Consider the following 17,611-nt stretch of genomic DNA (forward strand, 5'->3'; position numbering starts at 1 on the left):
GTGGAAATCATCTTGCTCTCCGGGTCTCTCTCCACCTTTCCTAAACAAGGCCGCCGGCCGAGACGCCACCATTTCCAGCGGTAACCAAGTCAGCTCAAAAGTATGTCACCGCAGAGGGGCTGCATTCCCCGAGGCTTTTCTGTCACTGTCCTGATTGAATTAGAGCCACAGAGCCGAGTGTAGGGAATCACAGAGGTTTGCTGAGAGGTCCATATACAGCTGGAAAAAGGCTTGACCACAGGAAGTGAGAAAGCAAAAGGAAGCTGAATCAAAATGAGAGTCAAATGTACTTTAAAGTCGCACAAAAAGGTAAGCTTACTTTCACATATTCTCCTCCACCATCTGTCATGTCCTGATGCCTAAAAAACAAAGGAAACAAGTTTGATTTATTAAGAATATTAGTTTGAACTTTTTCTTGTAAGAGTCCCCAGTTACCTAACAGCTAATAATTCACAGGAAAGTTTCTAAAAAAAAAAAGAGTCTAATGAGGTATTAATAACAGGGCAAAATAAATATTGAACTAAGCAAATTATAGAAGAGGGTTCTCTCTCTTCAACACATCCAATGCCACAAATAAGCTCTAGGTGATCTGAGCAGAGTTTAGCAGATGTCAATCAAGTAAATAAATAAATAACTACGATTAACACATTTTAGAAAAATGTGTTTGTTTCATCTGTCTGCTAGAAAAAAACTAAATCACCAAATATCAGTATCAGTCTTTAAAATCCTGTATTGGTCAGGTTAGTATTTGTTTATTTATTTTTCTTCGACTTTTAATTTTTTGTTATTTATTGGATGCGATACAAGCACTGTGTTTTCATGAATGATGGCTGCTCTGAATAAATTAAGTTGTTTTTTTTCTTTGTTCATGAATTGCTCAGTAGAGATCAACAGAGCAGCTATGGGAAAAGAAAAATCGACCAACATACAATAAAGATCCAAGCAGGAAGAATCTGGGACCAATGACTAGTTTCTGTGTCGGAAAAGTCAAGCCAAAGTGGTAGTGCCCTAAATGTGTATTCTTTTTAATGACCACCAGGGGGACAAAGACGTTGTATAGAAGTCGATGTGAAACAGCACTCAGCGCATTGCTGTATGACCTCACTAAACACAATTTTAAATAGTTTCTGGTCTCAGTTGCTACTTTAAGCTCATATTGTAATCAAGTATGTAATCGGTCTGTCTGTTAGCAGTCTAGTGTTTTTAACATATGATTCTCATATTTTGTGTCTTCAACAGCATCTAGCGCTGATTTAATTTAGGTGAAAAAGATCACAGCAAATGTGACAATCATTAAAAACTTTATATTACCCAGAAAGTTTTTATGGATCGTCTTCAAACTTCACAACAGTAAGCTAGGCCTTGGGGGTCACGAGTACCTAGGTAGGGTAAGCATTTGCCCTTGATCATATTGTAATAAAAAAAAATGGCTGACGTCAGCATGTTATTAAAAAAAATCATAAAACATCAAAGTTTCAGTATAGCTCTCGTGTTTCTCAGGGAGCCTTGTTAGAGGAGAGAGAATCGCCCGCCGCTTGATCAGCTGCCAATGACTTGTAATTGAGAAGTTGTTAACTAGCAACTGTGGGGTGGTTCAGTCAGACCTCTCCCCCCGCCCACCTCCGCCTGTCATGTCTGGTTTCAAACTACCAAGAGGCCGCTGAGCTCAAAGCTTCATGACGGTGTTTTACTAACCAGTATGAGACGCCACAATATTTATGTCCAACTTTTATACAGTCTATAGCTGGGAGTCAGTTAAAACACTGCAGCTGAGTGTTTGCATGTCATGTTTACACCATACCATGTCGTCCTAACCCCCCATCTGCTCTGTGCAGCTACAGCTGGCACTATTTTTAGAGTTGCCGAGAAGAGGGTCGCTTCTGCGACGCGTCAGAATCAAAGTAGAGTCTGCAAGGTGGTGAAATAGCTGACACTGCTACATCATCCACTGAAGCTCCACAGGATTCAGTGTGTCTGAGTCAGGTAACTACTAAATGTAGCCAGGGGGTCTACAGCGCCTGCTGTTTCCAGAAACCACATTTTATGCAACTTTCAACAAACATTCAACGTGTTTTGTAATTTTCATCTACTGTGACATATTTCCTGTCGCACTCATGTAAGATTAGAGTTTAAACTGTTGCAGAGTCGTGGTCATTGACATAGCAACTCTATGGTATCAGATAAAACAGCAAACAACTGTCATCACGGTCACATTCAGCTTTTGTCTTTTATTGTTCAGCCTTGATTAAAGGCTGGAAATCCAACAGCCCTGTTTTCAAACAGCACATTTTCCTTATTGTTTGTCATCATAATTTACTTGATTTTTAAAAAAATCCCATATCTTGATAAGTGAGTAGCAGTATTATCAGTTAGTTCTGGTAGCAGCAGCAGAAGTTGTACATGCTTTATGCTGTCTGCTGTCCATTGGCCCTCTTGCGAAACTCTCTGACAGCAGCAGTGAGTTCATTCGACACCGCCCAGCAACAACATGCAACCCAACAAACTCCTCCAGGGAGGATCGGGAATATTCCCGCTCGTATCTGCAAACCGTCTGTTTTTCAAGACTGAAGCAAAAGAAACATTTTTTCTCCATGATGTCCATCCACACAACAGCTGGATCCTCACCAAATCTGAGGCCTGTGGGGCTCACAAAACTAAACTCAGCACCCAGAGGACCACTGACACTTTTCAAATGATGCTTTAAACAAAAAAAACTCCCAAAAAGCAAAAGCTTTGTTTCTTTCTGACAGCTTTGATGCATTATGTCAGCGCAGAAACACAGCACACTGGCAGGGTGAAACTCTCTGCTCTTCCTCAACTGGCTGCATACTTCCAAGAGTCAAGGGAGGTGACCTTTTGTTCCCAAATACAAACTCTGAGAACAGGCAGCACACACTCACAGATGTGGACATACAGCATGAGAAACGCGCTGGCATTCAAAAACTAAACCCCACGCAGATGATTTTAAGCCCTGATATACTGCTTGTGCTGTTTGGGAATGATGCCAACGCTCACTGGCTGTTTTAATTATTAGATTAAACCCTTTAGGGCTAGGAAGGAGGAGGAGGGTATTTTTATGGCATTATTGAGGACAATATAATAAACAGGAAGTCAGACGAAGACAAAACTCCCAGGTTACAACACGGCACCCCATTCATTCCAGTAAAAGCTGCTCCATACCTGCTTTTTCAAACTCAGGACTGAAAAACTCCAAGTTTCCAAGTATCAGGATGTTCCAATTCTGAGATCCTTGGAGCAAATAAAAACAGAGAGCACCTCTCCCTCACAGGATAAAATAAAATAAATGAAAGCCTCTTCTAGATGTTCCAAATGGTTCAAAAGCGAGTATGGATACAGTCGTTCGATGTGGATCAGATATCGGGTGACAGCAAACGACCACAGTGATAGCAGTAAATACTGAAAGTGCAAATGCAAATTTTTTTTTACACTTTTTCTTTTTATCTATCTTGTAATTGACTGTAGCTTATTACTTAACCAATAAATGCAGGTTCAGAACATTTATATTGTATTCTATTATATATTTGTTATATTCATGTAATTATTTATAAAAAGGTTAAGCTGATTTTTCCATTCAAAACACATAATGACTCAGTCATTTCCTTGCAATGAGGAATGTAGCTTATTACTTATTAATGACGAATTCTGTAAAAATAGGATGTGAACCTCCTTGAGAACAGGAAAAAAGCTGGTGGTTGCCCGGTGATTGTGTTTAAATTTTTCACTACTTTTCAAACAACCCAGAGGATAAAAGAGTAGCGCCCTCAACCCTGAGGTCTTTGTAAGGAGACGGCTCAGGTCACCTGATGTGAGATATAATGATAGATGTTTTTATCTCTATTTAAAGACGACAAACTGGAGACCTGCAGCTATATCTAAGAATAAGCTTATAACCAGCTTATAACCAGTGGTCAACATCCACTTATACGTGGACAGGATACTGTCACAAATGGTCAATATTCTTCTGCTCACATTTTTTCTTCACACTTGGACCGAACCACAGTTAAAGTCTGTTCACTGTTAAGTTATAAGACTGTTTGCAGTGGCCTTATCCATGAGGGGAAACTCCCTCCACTTCAGGGCTGCACTCCTCAAACCAGCACCAAATTTTACAGCAGTTCCTGCTCCGACTGCCAGCAGCTGTTACGCCATCAAGCAACAGCAACACAGTCAGAGAGACTCTGCCTGTGGTTTAACGCTTCCCTAATAACGACATTAGTTGCAAAGAGCTGAGGCTGACTGCAACAAACACAGAGTGGAAAAAGAAAGTCACCAAGCCTGGATGACTTTTTAAAAGCAGGTCAAGTTCAGCCTCAGTGACCACTTCTGCTCTGATGGCTTCTTAAACTTGAATTACCTCCTTTATTGCAATAAGGTGAGAATTCAGAACGTGCTGAGTTCGGGCAGTGCAATTCCTCCGAAACTGTGAACAGCTGAAAGCTGATATGACACCTCTGCGGCTGCGCTGCGGGTAAAACTACTCTTACTACTACTTACTAATAATTTGAGAAATCTCCAATTCGCCTGTCTCATCGATCGTTCGCGGGATATGCCTCAAACTTGATGGGTTTCTGGTCATTTGGATGAAGAGTTCCCATCGTTTTCCTGTTCTCAGTGAGTCCACTACTGTGACTGTGGCTCTACTCTATCTGCAGGGACGGGGCCCACACACCAACACAGCCATGTTTGTTTAAATATCTTTGTGAGGGCATTCATCCACATGAACGCACGTCACTTAGTTTAGCGATACCACATCTAAAAGTGTCCGACATGGCGGTGTTTTGGTCCCACACTGAGGTTTGAAGACCATCGTCTACATCTTAAGGCTTTGTAGTGTCCCGTGGGTGCAGGGTTGAAATGTGGAATAACAAAATTCAGACTGGTTCTCAAAAAGACAAACAGGCATTTAAAAAAAATGTTAGTCTTTGGTTTCCTGTGACAAACAGCTTAAGTCATCCAGTTATGTTTTCACTACACGCACATTCAACAAGTGTGACCATACAGCGGTCGTCTTTTCAAACCAGCAACTTTCAATTAACTGCACAGTCAGGGAAAATCTGTAAGTTGGGGCTACACTTACCCGGAACAGGCACTGCACCAGTAGTTAAAAGAAACACACTGTTAATGAGAGGCTGGACGAGTCGTCTCTGTTTATCCACAAATCCACTCTGAGCCTTTTCCCCTGACAGCTACAGGACACCATTTCCTCTTATTCTGCTACTGAAAGTCAATAATCAAACTAAAAGCTTTCCTTCGATGCTGATGTGAGTCTTAAAGCCGTTTAATGTTAGTTTTTTTTAACAGATACTGAGGATTTTTGGTTGGGAGATCTTCTTTCTCCTAAAGCTTCGAGTTTGAAAGAACGGGTGTTCGTCGACCCTAACTGGACTTCTTGAACATGACTCACTGTGTCTGTGTTGTTTGTGCTTTTTGGAGAGTTTTTAATAGAATTATCTGACCAATAATACGACTTTCTGTCTGCTACAAAACATCTGAGATGTGTTAGCGTCAGTGCTGGTGACTGATATTCTTAGCACTAGTTGATAGGTACCTGTCTTCTGTGTGATGCACACGTACAGTCTATGAATGAAGACAAACACCTTTTCCTTCAGATATGGTTATTTCTGTCTCCAAAACATAAATACATAAAATGACAGGAGCCAAAATGCTAACAATAAGACTTCATAATGAAACAACATAAGCCGATTTTTTAAGTAAAACAACCAAATATTCAGCATTCTCGTCATTTCAGACGTTCTTTTTTATAGATACAGACACATTTCCTTTTACTTTCACTCTAGCAGGTTAAGCGAGTTCAAATCAAATGATCAGGCTGGTGATAATTAGCAGGCCTGTTATTACAGCTGTCCGATGAACTGTATATTAAGTTGAGATTCTGGACGTATCAATATTTTGTTCAATATTTTGAGCATTTTTGTGATTCTGACTTTGTAAAATTTTGGCACCTCTGAGCTTTATTTTTCCAGTAATGCACTGGTATCAGATATAATTACATCTACACGAATCACACCGTCACTTCGCTGTTTTACTCAAATGTTTGGTGACATTTAGAAGCTTGAAACAGATCTTTGCAAACGAAAACTAACTTAAAGTCAAATTCTGATGATTTTTTTTCACAGTTTTACAAACTAAATTCTTAATTACAGCATAATGTTAACAGGAATAACAGGACGATATGTACTGAAAAAAGAAAAATACCAAAAAGTTCAATTTGGGAAGACATAATCATTTACTTCAGCTTGATTAAGATAGACTTTTACCTGCAGGGCCATAACATTTAAGTATTTTCATAGCCTTTTATTTGTACAAGAATCATTCATTTCTTTTATAATTTGGATTAAAGCAGCAGAAGGTGGGATGCTTTTCCTTGAAGCCAGCACTAAGCGACTGACACAAGGTCGCAAACCTGTGACAGCATGCAGCGGGACATACAAGTCAGGTGGAAAAGAGACGAAGTTAAACCTGCTGCTGCATCTCTGCCAAAGAAGTCTTATCACTCTTCAGAGTGAAGCAGCGCAGGATCAAATTCCTCCGCTTATGTAACTAACAGACCGGTCCAGAGCCAGCAAGCCGACTCACTTCAAAGTCGACTTGTAGCTAGTAAATGTTTTACTGATCCTCGTTTCAGGTTTTATGGCACCAAACTAACCAAAAACACGCCTCTATTTCCGCCTTTACAAATATACTTCAAACGAAAAAAAAGCGACCGAAGGGATAAAAATATCAAAGCCTCGGAGCTGAGACTGTTCCCCGAAGCAGATTAACAGATGATCGCGACAGATAGTTTTCTCTGACTGTCTCACTGTTTCAGAAAAAACTAACTGTGTGTGTTCTTATTCAAGAAACACAAACCCTGATCTCACAGCCTGGCTCCGTGTCATCAGTGGATAAAGAGTTAATAGCGGAAGCGGTTTTCTCACCTTTCCCTCCTCACCGCGCTTAACTTTAAGTCCCCAACTTCACACATCTTGTCCCGAGGTCAGTCCTCACGGCTTCGCCCAGCTGACTGATAGCCGCGGTGAGTGGGAGCGGAGCTACTGCGCATGTCCGCAGCGACAGCCACTTTCACAGTGCATTTTAATCTTCACGTGTTGAATATTTGAGAGTTTTATTTTTTAGAGAGTGTCATAATGTTACTTACTTTCTTTTCGATAATTAATTAGTTATTATTTTACCACAGAGTTACTTTCATTGTCTCTTCTGTTACAGACAATATTTTCTATTGTTTCATTATATTTACATTTTAGATCTATTCATTTTAAATATTTTCATCCAGCATTATTTGATTCAGTGACTCGAGCTTATAGAGTGTTGTGCATTTTATATTATTTTTTAATTTAATTTAAGTTGATTTAATTTTTATGCTCTATTTTTAAGATTTATATCTTTTTTCTTTTTAAACAGATAATTTAATAGATCAGTGATCGATTAAGTGACTGATTTATTTCAGGTCAACTCAATATTAAATTAATTTCCACTAACAAGCAGCTGGGTGTCAGGAGGTCATGAAACATGACCTTTTTCAATCTCTCGTGATTATTACTATTTTCTACTAATAGTTTAAGTCTCACAAAGACACTTTTGTGAATTTTCAGTCTGTTTTTCTTATGTTTCTAACTAAAAACGTTTTTCTACTGATATGAACTGACTGCCTGAATAACAATCAGGCTGTGTATTTCTGACCTGCATCTTCTGAGAGAAAAATAAATAAACATCTCACTTGTCAGCATACTCCACTTCCTGTGAGCTTTTCATGGTTGTGGTGGTTTCCTGTGTACGTGTGACGCCTCGCAGTCTCTCTGTTTGGGGGTCCAGGTGGCTGTGGGCTGTTTCAGCTATAGGATCCATCGGCACATACAGATCCTGGTTCGAAGCAGCCTTGTGGCTCTTAACTGAAGGCTCTCTGGCTGTTTCTAAATCATTCTTGCTCTTTAATGCCTCACTGCTGGTTAAAAATTCCACAGCAGGATCACAGCTGTCAGATTCTGAGGTCAAAGGTGAAGTCGGGCTGGATGTCGGTGTCACTGGCAGTGACCGGGCCAACGTAGAAGCAGGCTGAGGCTTTTCCATGTTGTTCGCACTAAGGCTTGTCAGAGCACCAAGCAGGGGCGAGTCCCGGACATGCTCTCCCGCCTTCAAATTGCCCTGCCTCTCACTCATCCCTTTCTCCTCCTCCTCCTCCTCTGTCTTGGTCTTCTTCTCCTTTAGCCCCTTGAAGCTCTTCTTCTGCTTGTCATTGCGAGGCACAGTCCCCACATGTGTGTACATCTCACAGGAGCGAGCGTAGGTGGGGCTGTGGAGGCAGGACTCCATGTCGTCCACCGACTGGTTGCCCATCCCTGCAGATTTGTCCCCGGAAAAGCTCCCATCATACTCCAGGGACGCTTTGGTGCTCTTCTTCCCTGTTGAGCGGCGGAAGGAGAGGTTGGAGAGGCTCCCGAACAGTTTTAAATCTGGAGAAGAAGAGTTAGTTAAAAAGGAGTTTAATTTTTTTTTAAGTGCAAAAACATTAATAAAAGCATTTTTAAATTACGCAGATGGAGAACACAGAAGCCAATGCCTAAGTGATTTTAGTCTTTCGAATGGCCAACAGGGGGCGACTCCTTTGGTTGCATAAAGATGTCTGAATGTATAGAAGACTATGAGAAAATTAGCCTCTTCTGATTTAATCTATGACATCAGTATACACTTTGCTGGTGACTTTATGGTCTTAATTGCCCGTTTAAAGTCCTCCATCCACATATTCTCTTCCGTTTGTCCTTATCAGGGACGCAGGGAGACTGGAGCCTATCCCAGCTATCATAGGGCGAGACACAGTATACACCCTGGACAGGTCACCAATCTGACGTAGGGCTAACACAGAGCGACAGACCTGCTTAATAAAATGTGATGTTCATTTTGTAAATGTTAGTCCCATTTAGAGTGAAATAGATGGGTAAGCAGGGTATAGAGTGTACTGTGATTTTTGGCTTCCTGGTCAGATCCCTGTATGAGGTCTGGTTTTATTAAAGAAAAAGAAGAAGAAGAAGAAGAAGAAGAAGAAAGAAACACCTGGCAGTGACCTAAAATGCCAGCTGTTTCCTCCCTGTTGTGTCGTATACAGATGTTTTCTCAAAGCTGTTGCTGTCTCACATTTCTGTCCAAAGGTTTTGTGCAGCAGGGCTCATTCTCACTCACAGCATGTCACAAATTGCAATAGCAACAAGCATCACATTCAAATGCAATAGTCGACCTGTAACCTCATATTTTGAACCAAACCACAGAAAAACCGCGTGTTTTTCAAACCCTAACCGAGTAATTAGTAGTGCCTTTATAGGGCCTAAACCATATATATAAACCATATATAAACCTAACCATATATATATAAAGTAAACAACACCTTTTTAGGAACAGTGATAGGCTTGTGTCAGAACTAGAGATGGACCGATCCGATATTAGGTATCGGTATCGGTCCGATACTGACCTAAATTACTGGATCGGATATCGGAGAAAAATAAAAAATGTAATCCGATCCATTAAATATCACGAAAGCACCTCACAAAACTTGCAACACGCCGTAACTCACCTCAGAACGTTAGCACGTCGGAGCAGTATGCATCACGTGATAGAGCGGCTGTGGCATGCAGGACCTGTCGGTGGTCTGGATAGCATGTGGAGCTTCGCTAGCAACCCGGCATTTCATCTCCGACAAAGTTATCCCCGAGAGAAGTAAAGCAAGTGTGTAAGTCCATCTCTGAATGTTTGTAAAGCATTCCTGTGTTAAGCTTAACAAACGATATATGGAGCGACTGCCTCTTCTTGCTGCTACTTCAATCATGAAACTGCTTAACGATCAGCTGATCGGCTTTTCTGTCGCCAGTCGTGTCTCTAGTTTGCTTTTGGCCCACTTTGCACCAGAAAGAGGAAACCAGCGGCTGAACAACAGCAGCACGTTTAAGCTTGATCAGCTGTTGTTAGAATGTATTTAATATTACTTTCTACTCGAGGATCTTTTTCTACGTAGCTGACGCTGGTAACTGTGCAGGGGCGGATCTAGCAAAGTTTAGCCAGGGGGGCCGATAGGGCATTAACAGGGAAAAGGGGGCACAAAGACATACTTTTCTTTCTTATTCTCATTTAAAATGTCTAGCTTTTAATAAATAATTATCTGACACCCAAAGTTTTAATTTGATGTAAAATGAATAGAAGTCAATTACTGTATATAGTAACTATTAAGTCTAATATACCCTAGTAAGCTATAGTACTTTTTCCTTTGGGAAGGTACAATCTGTGCAGTCTGCAATTTTGTTGAAGAAAGATGTTGAATCTATTTAATATTTCTTGAAAAATAATTGATTTCTGTGCATTTTTTTTCACACTGCATCAAATTAAGGTTGATTACGTCGATTAAGCATCATGAGGTGGCGCGTGAGGGGTGGTTCCCTATTTTTTATTTATTTATTTTTGTTGTTGCTGGGAGTTGGAGCCCTATTAGTTAGGTTGCTTAATATTTATGCTAAGTACTCTTTAAAATACCAGAATAGGGAGGATGGTGTAGGTTTAAGTTTATTAGATTGATCAGTATTGCTGAACTATGAAATATTTTTTTTTTGCATACAGGTATAACAGAATAGCTTTAGTGTAGTTGTTGTTTTAAACTTGAGTATGAACTTATACAAAATGCAGCAAGATATTTAAAAAACAGTTTTGTTGATTAAAAAACACTATATCGGATTCATATCGGTATCGGCAGATATTCAAATTTATGATATCGGTATCGGTATCGGACATAAAAAAGTGGTATCGTGCCATCTCTAGTCAGAACCACAGACTTTATATACCCACATGTTTGTTTTATTTTTTACAGATTTGTTACTTGCTAATAGACGTTTACTCAGTAAAATCTTTAGATGACTCATACCGTAACTCATACCAGGCAACATTGTTAGTCAGATTATTCCTGGAATCCTTTTAAAATACTGTGAGACTGTGTTTAAAATTATCTTCAAAATAAGAGCTCAAAAAAGAAAGGACATCATGGTAGCCTCCATCTTTTGTATACAGTCTGTGATTTCAAGCTTGTTTATCAGAATTGTTTTAGAAACATAAACATGCAGTTTTTTTTAATTGTTTTTTTAGTTCATGACGTCTTTATATTCTCTGGCTTTAGATCTTTAGTCAGAGAGTTTCTCAACTTTTTTGCTTGCTGAGTGAGTTCAATCAATTTCTTTGTCATCTTTTATCTTTTAAAAAATAGAAAAACAGGAAAACACAACGTGTGTGTTAAAAACTGAAAAACCCCAAATTCATCAAGATTAAACGCGACAAAATGATTTTAATCTGGCTCGTTTTGCAGTGATGCACTGGCTGATCCCTGCACAGGGTCATCTTTTTAATTTGGGTTAGCCCCTTAGTGACATGAACATGCACATTTTAAACACACATTAGCATCAGTGCAGAGCCATTATGTCCCTATTTAGACCTACAGCTGCAAACCAACATGTTTTCTTTGCGTTGGAGGCATTTGAGGAATGTCATCGTACCCTTGTTTCTCTCTTATGAGGTGAAGCTCCCGAACTTTCACCAGTGTTCAAGTGTTTTCCCAAAGGACCAATTAGGCTCTGGAGGCACTGACTGTTGTTTATTTAATTCAGCAGCTAAACATGGACTCATGATTTGGAGAGAGATACAAAGATGGGGTTGATGGCGGGTGGATGTTATCTTTTACACTTGAGCCAGCATGTGTCACTTCCACATTGTTCTTAATCGATTTCCATGACCATAAAAATGAGAAAATGTTCTTTATTGCCTGTCATATTTTAGAGTAAATCCCACTCAGTGGAGTTAAGTTAAACACTGTAGTACTAAACAATCAACTTAAAAACCTCCTCTCTTTCCAATAAACAGATATGGGCATTTCCCTTTGTGTCATTTATTCCTTATTATACTGTTGGGTTTTGTTAAGTTTATGGTCAGTTTTGCTTCTGTTTTTACTTAATTCATCCCCTTCTCTGTGTTTTTTAGTGCTGTCCTGTCTCATCTCAGAGAGAAGTGAACATTTGTCCTAGATATGGCCCACATCTGTGGTTTTCTATGAACCACACTGAACCTTGAGCCAGAGGTCAGATCAGTTGTGACATCTGGGGCACATCTGGCCCACATAGTACTTTCTATAACCCATGCCTGACCTGCTTTATGCCCACAGAGCACCTGATGGTGCCATAACTGAACCGTACGTACCAAAAGTAGCCCAGACCAGGCCCGACTGTGCGTGCCTGCTACCTGGACTGTTTTTCACTCCCTTTGTCTCCCTCTGTTTGTTGTCAATGCATGCTTTGTCTCTCTGACATGCACTTCCTGTTTTATTTTGGTAGCAACTGTATTCGCTTGGTTGTAGAAACATTCAAAAATCCCAAAGAACTTGTTAGGCGTTGAGTTCATTCTGTTTTTAAAATGGTTTCGCTTTCTTTGAGATACAATTACTTTGAGGAACTAAGGAAAAATTATCTACTGTTAACTCTAATCAGATTTATGTATATAGTGCCAAATTATAACAGCAGACAAGCAGATTTTACAAAATTTGCAGCTACGTCCTTTGCCAATTTCTGTTAAGAAAAATAATGCCACGATGTTCCAAAATTAATGTTTTTCTGCAGCAAACAGATTCACTTCAGCATTTATGATCCTTGGCTATTTCTGTAAATGTCAAAGGACAACGTGACACTTAAAGCAACAACGTGACTCTAAAATTTGAACTTTTTAAAACTACTCAACTGAGCTCCATTGGAGGTTTTTGTTGTCCCGAAGCCTGAAGCTGATTTGTTTTCACAGAGCGAATAAATGTCCTCAGGCTGCCTCAAAAAATCAGTTTTTATAAGACAGCTACCAAGTCAAGCAGCAGAAGAAGAGATGCACAGAGGCCTGTTGTCCTGTCAGCAGGAATTCGCTGTCTTTTCTTAGCTCAGCTCTGTGCGCTCAGCCGGGCCGCTGTCCCTTCAAACAGCACAAAGGCACGTCTATGCTTCGTTAACAATGGAGCAAAAAGATGTTTGTAAGTGGAACAGTGGACAAAGCAACAGCGGACACACTGGAACGAGCGCCAATAGAGCACATTCATTTATGGGCTTGCACAAATAAACTTACATCAGCCTCTTTTACCAGACTCGTCTAATACCACTGTCTCTGTGCTTCTACTACTACTTTTCTACTTCAGCTCTACTAAGAGTTAATATATAGTAATATTATTCATGTCTTATGTACCATACATACAAGACATTTTCAAATATGTTTGCTTTAGATTACTTCCTCCGCTTTGATACAGTTCCATATTATAATATTTATAAATGTAACCTGTGATAAGTTACACTAAGGTTTTGGGGGGATTTTTAATGCTCAATATATTTGTGACTGATATCAACAGATGTTAAAGAAGATGTATTTTATCATATCATGGTGTGGGTCGCAATGTCGCATCACAGGAAGAGGTTCCTGTTTCAGGGCACTTCTTTAGTGTCATGTGTTCTCTCCTGATGCTCCAGCTTCCTGCCGCAGCCCAAAGACATGCATGTTGTGTTGAATGGTTATTCTGAAATAATCTAAGGTATGAATGAGTTCAGATTCAGTTCAGATAATGGATGGTTTTCATTCATTTTGTCTCCAGCAGACTTAGAGTCTCCAGCAGACTTAGAGTGCACTGGGGTTCAAGTTTATGGTGACTGAGCGTATATAGGTAAGTAAGGATTGTGCCCGATCTAAAAGTGGCCACCTGAGCTCATTTTATTTATATGCTTTTACATATAACCACTAGAGATTGCTTAATTTTAAAAATGCTTCTACACTGAAAAAGTGTTGCATTGCACTCCACTGTAGCAACAGAAAATTGGGATTTCTAGGTTAACACTGTTTATTTCACTGTACCTAAAATTAAAAATAACTTACCATGAAAATAATCAACACAAACAATTTGTCAAAGTGAGAATCTGTACTTCAAGTAAAAGGTTTATATTAAATTACAGTCTGAGTACAACTAATAAACTTAGCTGTAACAAAATAGGGTAATTATTAAAGTTGGTTCAAAGTAACATTTCTTTTCAGTGTGTTACGCTAAAGTCACACCAAGAAAAACTGTGGTGGAAGACGGCGGTCCAACTAAAATTACTGTAACTTTGTGCAATGAACAAGTTCCCTACTCGCTTTTGAAATGGTTGCTTCGAAGGACTGCGATCACTCACTTCAGTCTCACTTTGGTGCATCAAAACTGAGTTAGTCTGCTCTTATTTTTTAGATTGAAAGTTAGCAATTGCATGAAATCGCTTTGTGAAAATGTGGCAACTAAGTATGATAAATCAGTGAAGATCACATATCTGTTGCCATCCACATACACAGAAACCTACTTTCATAATCCAGCCAGAAGCTCAAAGAAAAATAAATTCAGAAATTCCTCCACAAACAGTGACGTAGCTGCTGCAGTATATCATTTAACTGTAACATGACAAAGGCGTTTGCAGCTTTGCTTTAAATGGGAATATAACATGAATACAACCAGCTGAATAAAAGGAGAACCTCCGACTGCAAAGACGCAAACTGGGTGCTGAGTAAGATTGACTGCCATGCGTAGGCAATCTGTTTGCATTTACAAATAAGTAGGTAGTTATTAGAAAGTCAGTCAGAGAGTGACTGTGTCAGTCTGAGTCTGCTAGGACAGGCTGCAGGTTGTCTTTAGGAGACCAGACTCAAAACCAAATTTAAGACGCTGCTTTTGTCATTTGGCTGCTCTGATATTCCAATCAGATTAAAAACATAATTTAAAAACATACAATAAACAATATCTGGTTGCAAATTTAATAAATTGTTTCAAATTCTTTTGGCTTTTATTAATAAATGATGAATCCCTCTTCAGCACTGAGGCTTGCTGTGAAGTCCAATCTGTCCTCACTAGTTATCTGTAGCCAGTGCAAATATCCTTTCTATGGAAGCAGCTTGCCAACCAGGCCAGTGAGCTTCAGCTGACAGCTTTACCTTTGCATGTAGCAGTTACGTCGGGCTTTGGAAAAATAAGATGGCAACAGCAATTTACCAACAGTCAAACACATGAAAAAGGTTTGCAAGCGACAGACAAAAAAGCAAAGAAAGTGAACTGAACACAAGTGAACATCAAAAATGGCAGAACTATTAAAGACAGCAACAGAATTTAGCTAAAAGAATAAACAGAAGACCACAGCAGAGGGGGAGGTGTTTGAACTATCAATTACAGTAAAATGTGCAGCACCAGCCGCAGTGATAAGAGTAAGCAGAAGTGGCAAGGCAGCAGTAAAAATATTTTTGTGTCAGGAAGTCTGACTGAGATCAAGATCTGCTTTGCAAAAACAACACTGATAACTACTTTAATACACAAAAAACAGCCGTCACACACAAATTAAACATGGAGAGTGTTTTTATATCCGCTGTCCAGTTTCTGCAGCTTCCATTGCAGATACACAGTCACTGGACTTTTCTACAACACAGTTTAGAACATTTAATGGTAATTTATCACCTGTGTGTAAAACGTTTTTAAAAATTTATGTCTTCAAACGGCTTATTAGGCTTACTTCCTACTTCTAAGCTGGACTGCTGTAATTATTATCAGGATGTCCTAAAAACCCTCAAAGTTGCTCCAGAATGCTGCAGCCAGAGTTCTGACAGGGACTAGAAAGAGGGCATATTTCTCATGTATTCTCATCAATCCAGAATTGAAGTTAAAATCCTGCTCCTCACATGCAAGATTGTGAATAGTCAGGCTCCATTTTATCTCAAAAACCTCATCGTACCATATCAACCTGTTAGAGCACTTCGCTCTCAGACTGCCGGCTTACTATTTGAAAATAGAATGAGAGGGAGAGGCTTCAGTTTTCAGGCCTCTTCTGTAGAACCAGCTCCCAGCTTGGATTCAGGAGACAGACACATCTCTACTTGTAAGATCAGACTTTCTTTTGTGCTAAAGTGTACAGTTTACTGCTGGATCAGGTGACCCTGAATCCCCCCTTAGTTATGCTGCAATAATTCTAGGCTGCTGGGGGATTCCCATAATGCATTTCTTTTTCACTGACTATGTGTTAATAGACCTCTCTGCATTTAATTATTACTTGTTATTAATCTCTGACTCTCTTCCACAGCATGTCTTTTGCCCTGTCTTCCTCATCTCACCCCTACTGTTAGCGGCAGATGGCCCCGCCCCTCCCTGAGTCTGGTCCTGCTGGAGGTTTCTTCCTGTTAAAAGGGAGTTTTTCCTTCCCACTGTCGCCAAAGGTCTTGCTCATAATGTTGCTGGGTATTTCTCTGTTTTATCATATGGTCCTCATCTTACCATACAAACCACATTGAAGCAACTGTTGTTGTGATTTGGAGTTATATAAATAAAGTTGAACTGAATTGAACTGAGATCCCCTCATGACCCTGATAAGGATAAGCGGAAGAGAATGGACGGATGGATGATCAAGATCCCAAATATCTATTTACAACATGTCACATGAAATTTGTAGATTTATCTCAGAAAAAGCTGCGTGCCCGGCAGAGAGACACAGGCTAGTTTGATGCCACAACGTTTGTACTATTACTTAGAAGGATTACACCTTTCACCTAAATTTAAACATCCTTGTTAGTAGATCTGCAATGTTGTAAGATGACTGATAAGTCATCCAACAAAAATGTTGGAAAATGACTGTTTCAGTCCTGAAACTGAGGTTTTAAGCTTTGTATAGAACATAAGCACAACTTTAATTCATGTCATGCCCAACCAGTTTTATCTTGTGACCTTTGGACGATCTAAACTTTAGAAAAAAATATTGCTGGATTTCAGAGCAAAGATTTTTTTTTTACTGTGTATGCTTTGTGTGAATTCTGCTGTCACTACCTTTTCTTTTTAGTATTTTACACCAAAATATAAAACTTTAAACAGTTTTTAAAATCAGCCTAAAATCAGAGAAAGTTCAGTCCACCATCAGGTGCTTCTCTCACTGACGGATTTGATTTACTTTTGCTGGATCCTTTAGGGCGACAGACGACAAGTACTTTTCCAAATAATTCCCCATCAGAAAAAAAACCATAACTTACTTAGTTTCCGTTTGCTCATGGCTCACTGGTGGAGTGTGTGGGCTTCCTAATAACATGTAAAGCACTCTTTAAAAGTGTCCTCCACGTCTTTCCAGCACCATGCTCTTTACTCAACAGAATGAATCTACTTCCTGTCTTGTGAACGCAGCGGAAGCTGGGGGTAAAATTTCAAGTTTTTGCTGTGCTGTCTTGTAGCAATCAGATGACAAGTCCTATCGTCACTTTACACTGGAAGTGAGAGGTGCAACAGCAAATTACTGTTTTCTCACTAACTCACTACCCAACCAACAAACCAACAAACAGGAAATCTCATTGTGGTTTCTACAAGAAAATTATATATTTTTACTTTAAATATAATTTAAATTCAGACACTAGTAGATACACAATGGTAGCTGGAAACTCTTTTTTTGGCATCTCTATAATCTATACACAAGAAACATTAGCAGCAGTTATGAATTTAAAGATATATTCAAGACGTGTGGACTGTTTACCAATAAATCATCTC

At 39.5% G+C, this 17,611-nt stretch overlaps 1 protein-coding gene across 1 annotated transcript in view; it reads right to left on the reverse strand.

The window, feature by feature from the left end:
- sh2d3cb (SH2 domain containing 3Cb) overlaps positions 1-17,234 on the reverse strand; it is a 58,575-nt gene extending 41,341 nt beyond the window's left edge. Inside the window, exons 1-3 of the mRNA XM_085476335.1 lie at positions 17,107-17,234; positions 7,760-8,492; positions 320-359 (exon numbers count right to left, since the gene is read on the reverse strand). Of these exons, the coding sequence (XP_085332461.1) occupies positions 320-359; positions 7,760-8,492; positions 17,107-17,125 (792 nt within the window). The 5' untranslated portion in view covers positions 17,126-17,234. The remainder of the gene's footprint in view (positions 1-319; positions 360-7,759; positions 8,493-17,106) is intronic.
- Positions 17,235-17,611: the final 377 nt, after the last annotated feature.

Source organism: Copadichromis virginalis, linkage group LG12, assembly GCF_057382275.1.
Source record: "Copadichromis virginalis isolate Kocher_CV1m ecotype Utaka linkage group LG12, C_Virginalis_male_GT1.1, whole genome shotgun sequence".
Lineage (NCBI taxonomy): Eukaryota > Metazoa > Chordata > Actinopteri > Cichliformes > Cichlidae > Copadichromis > Copadichromis virginalis.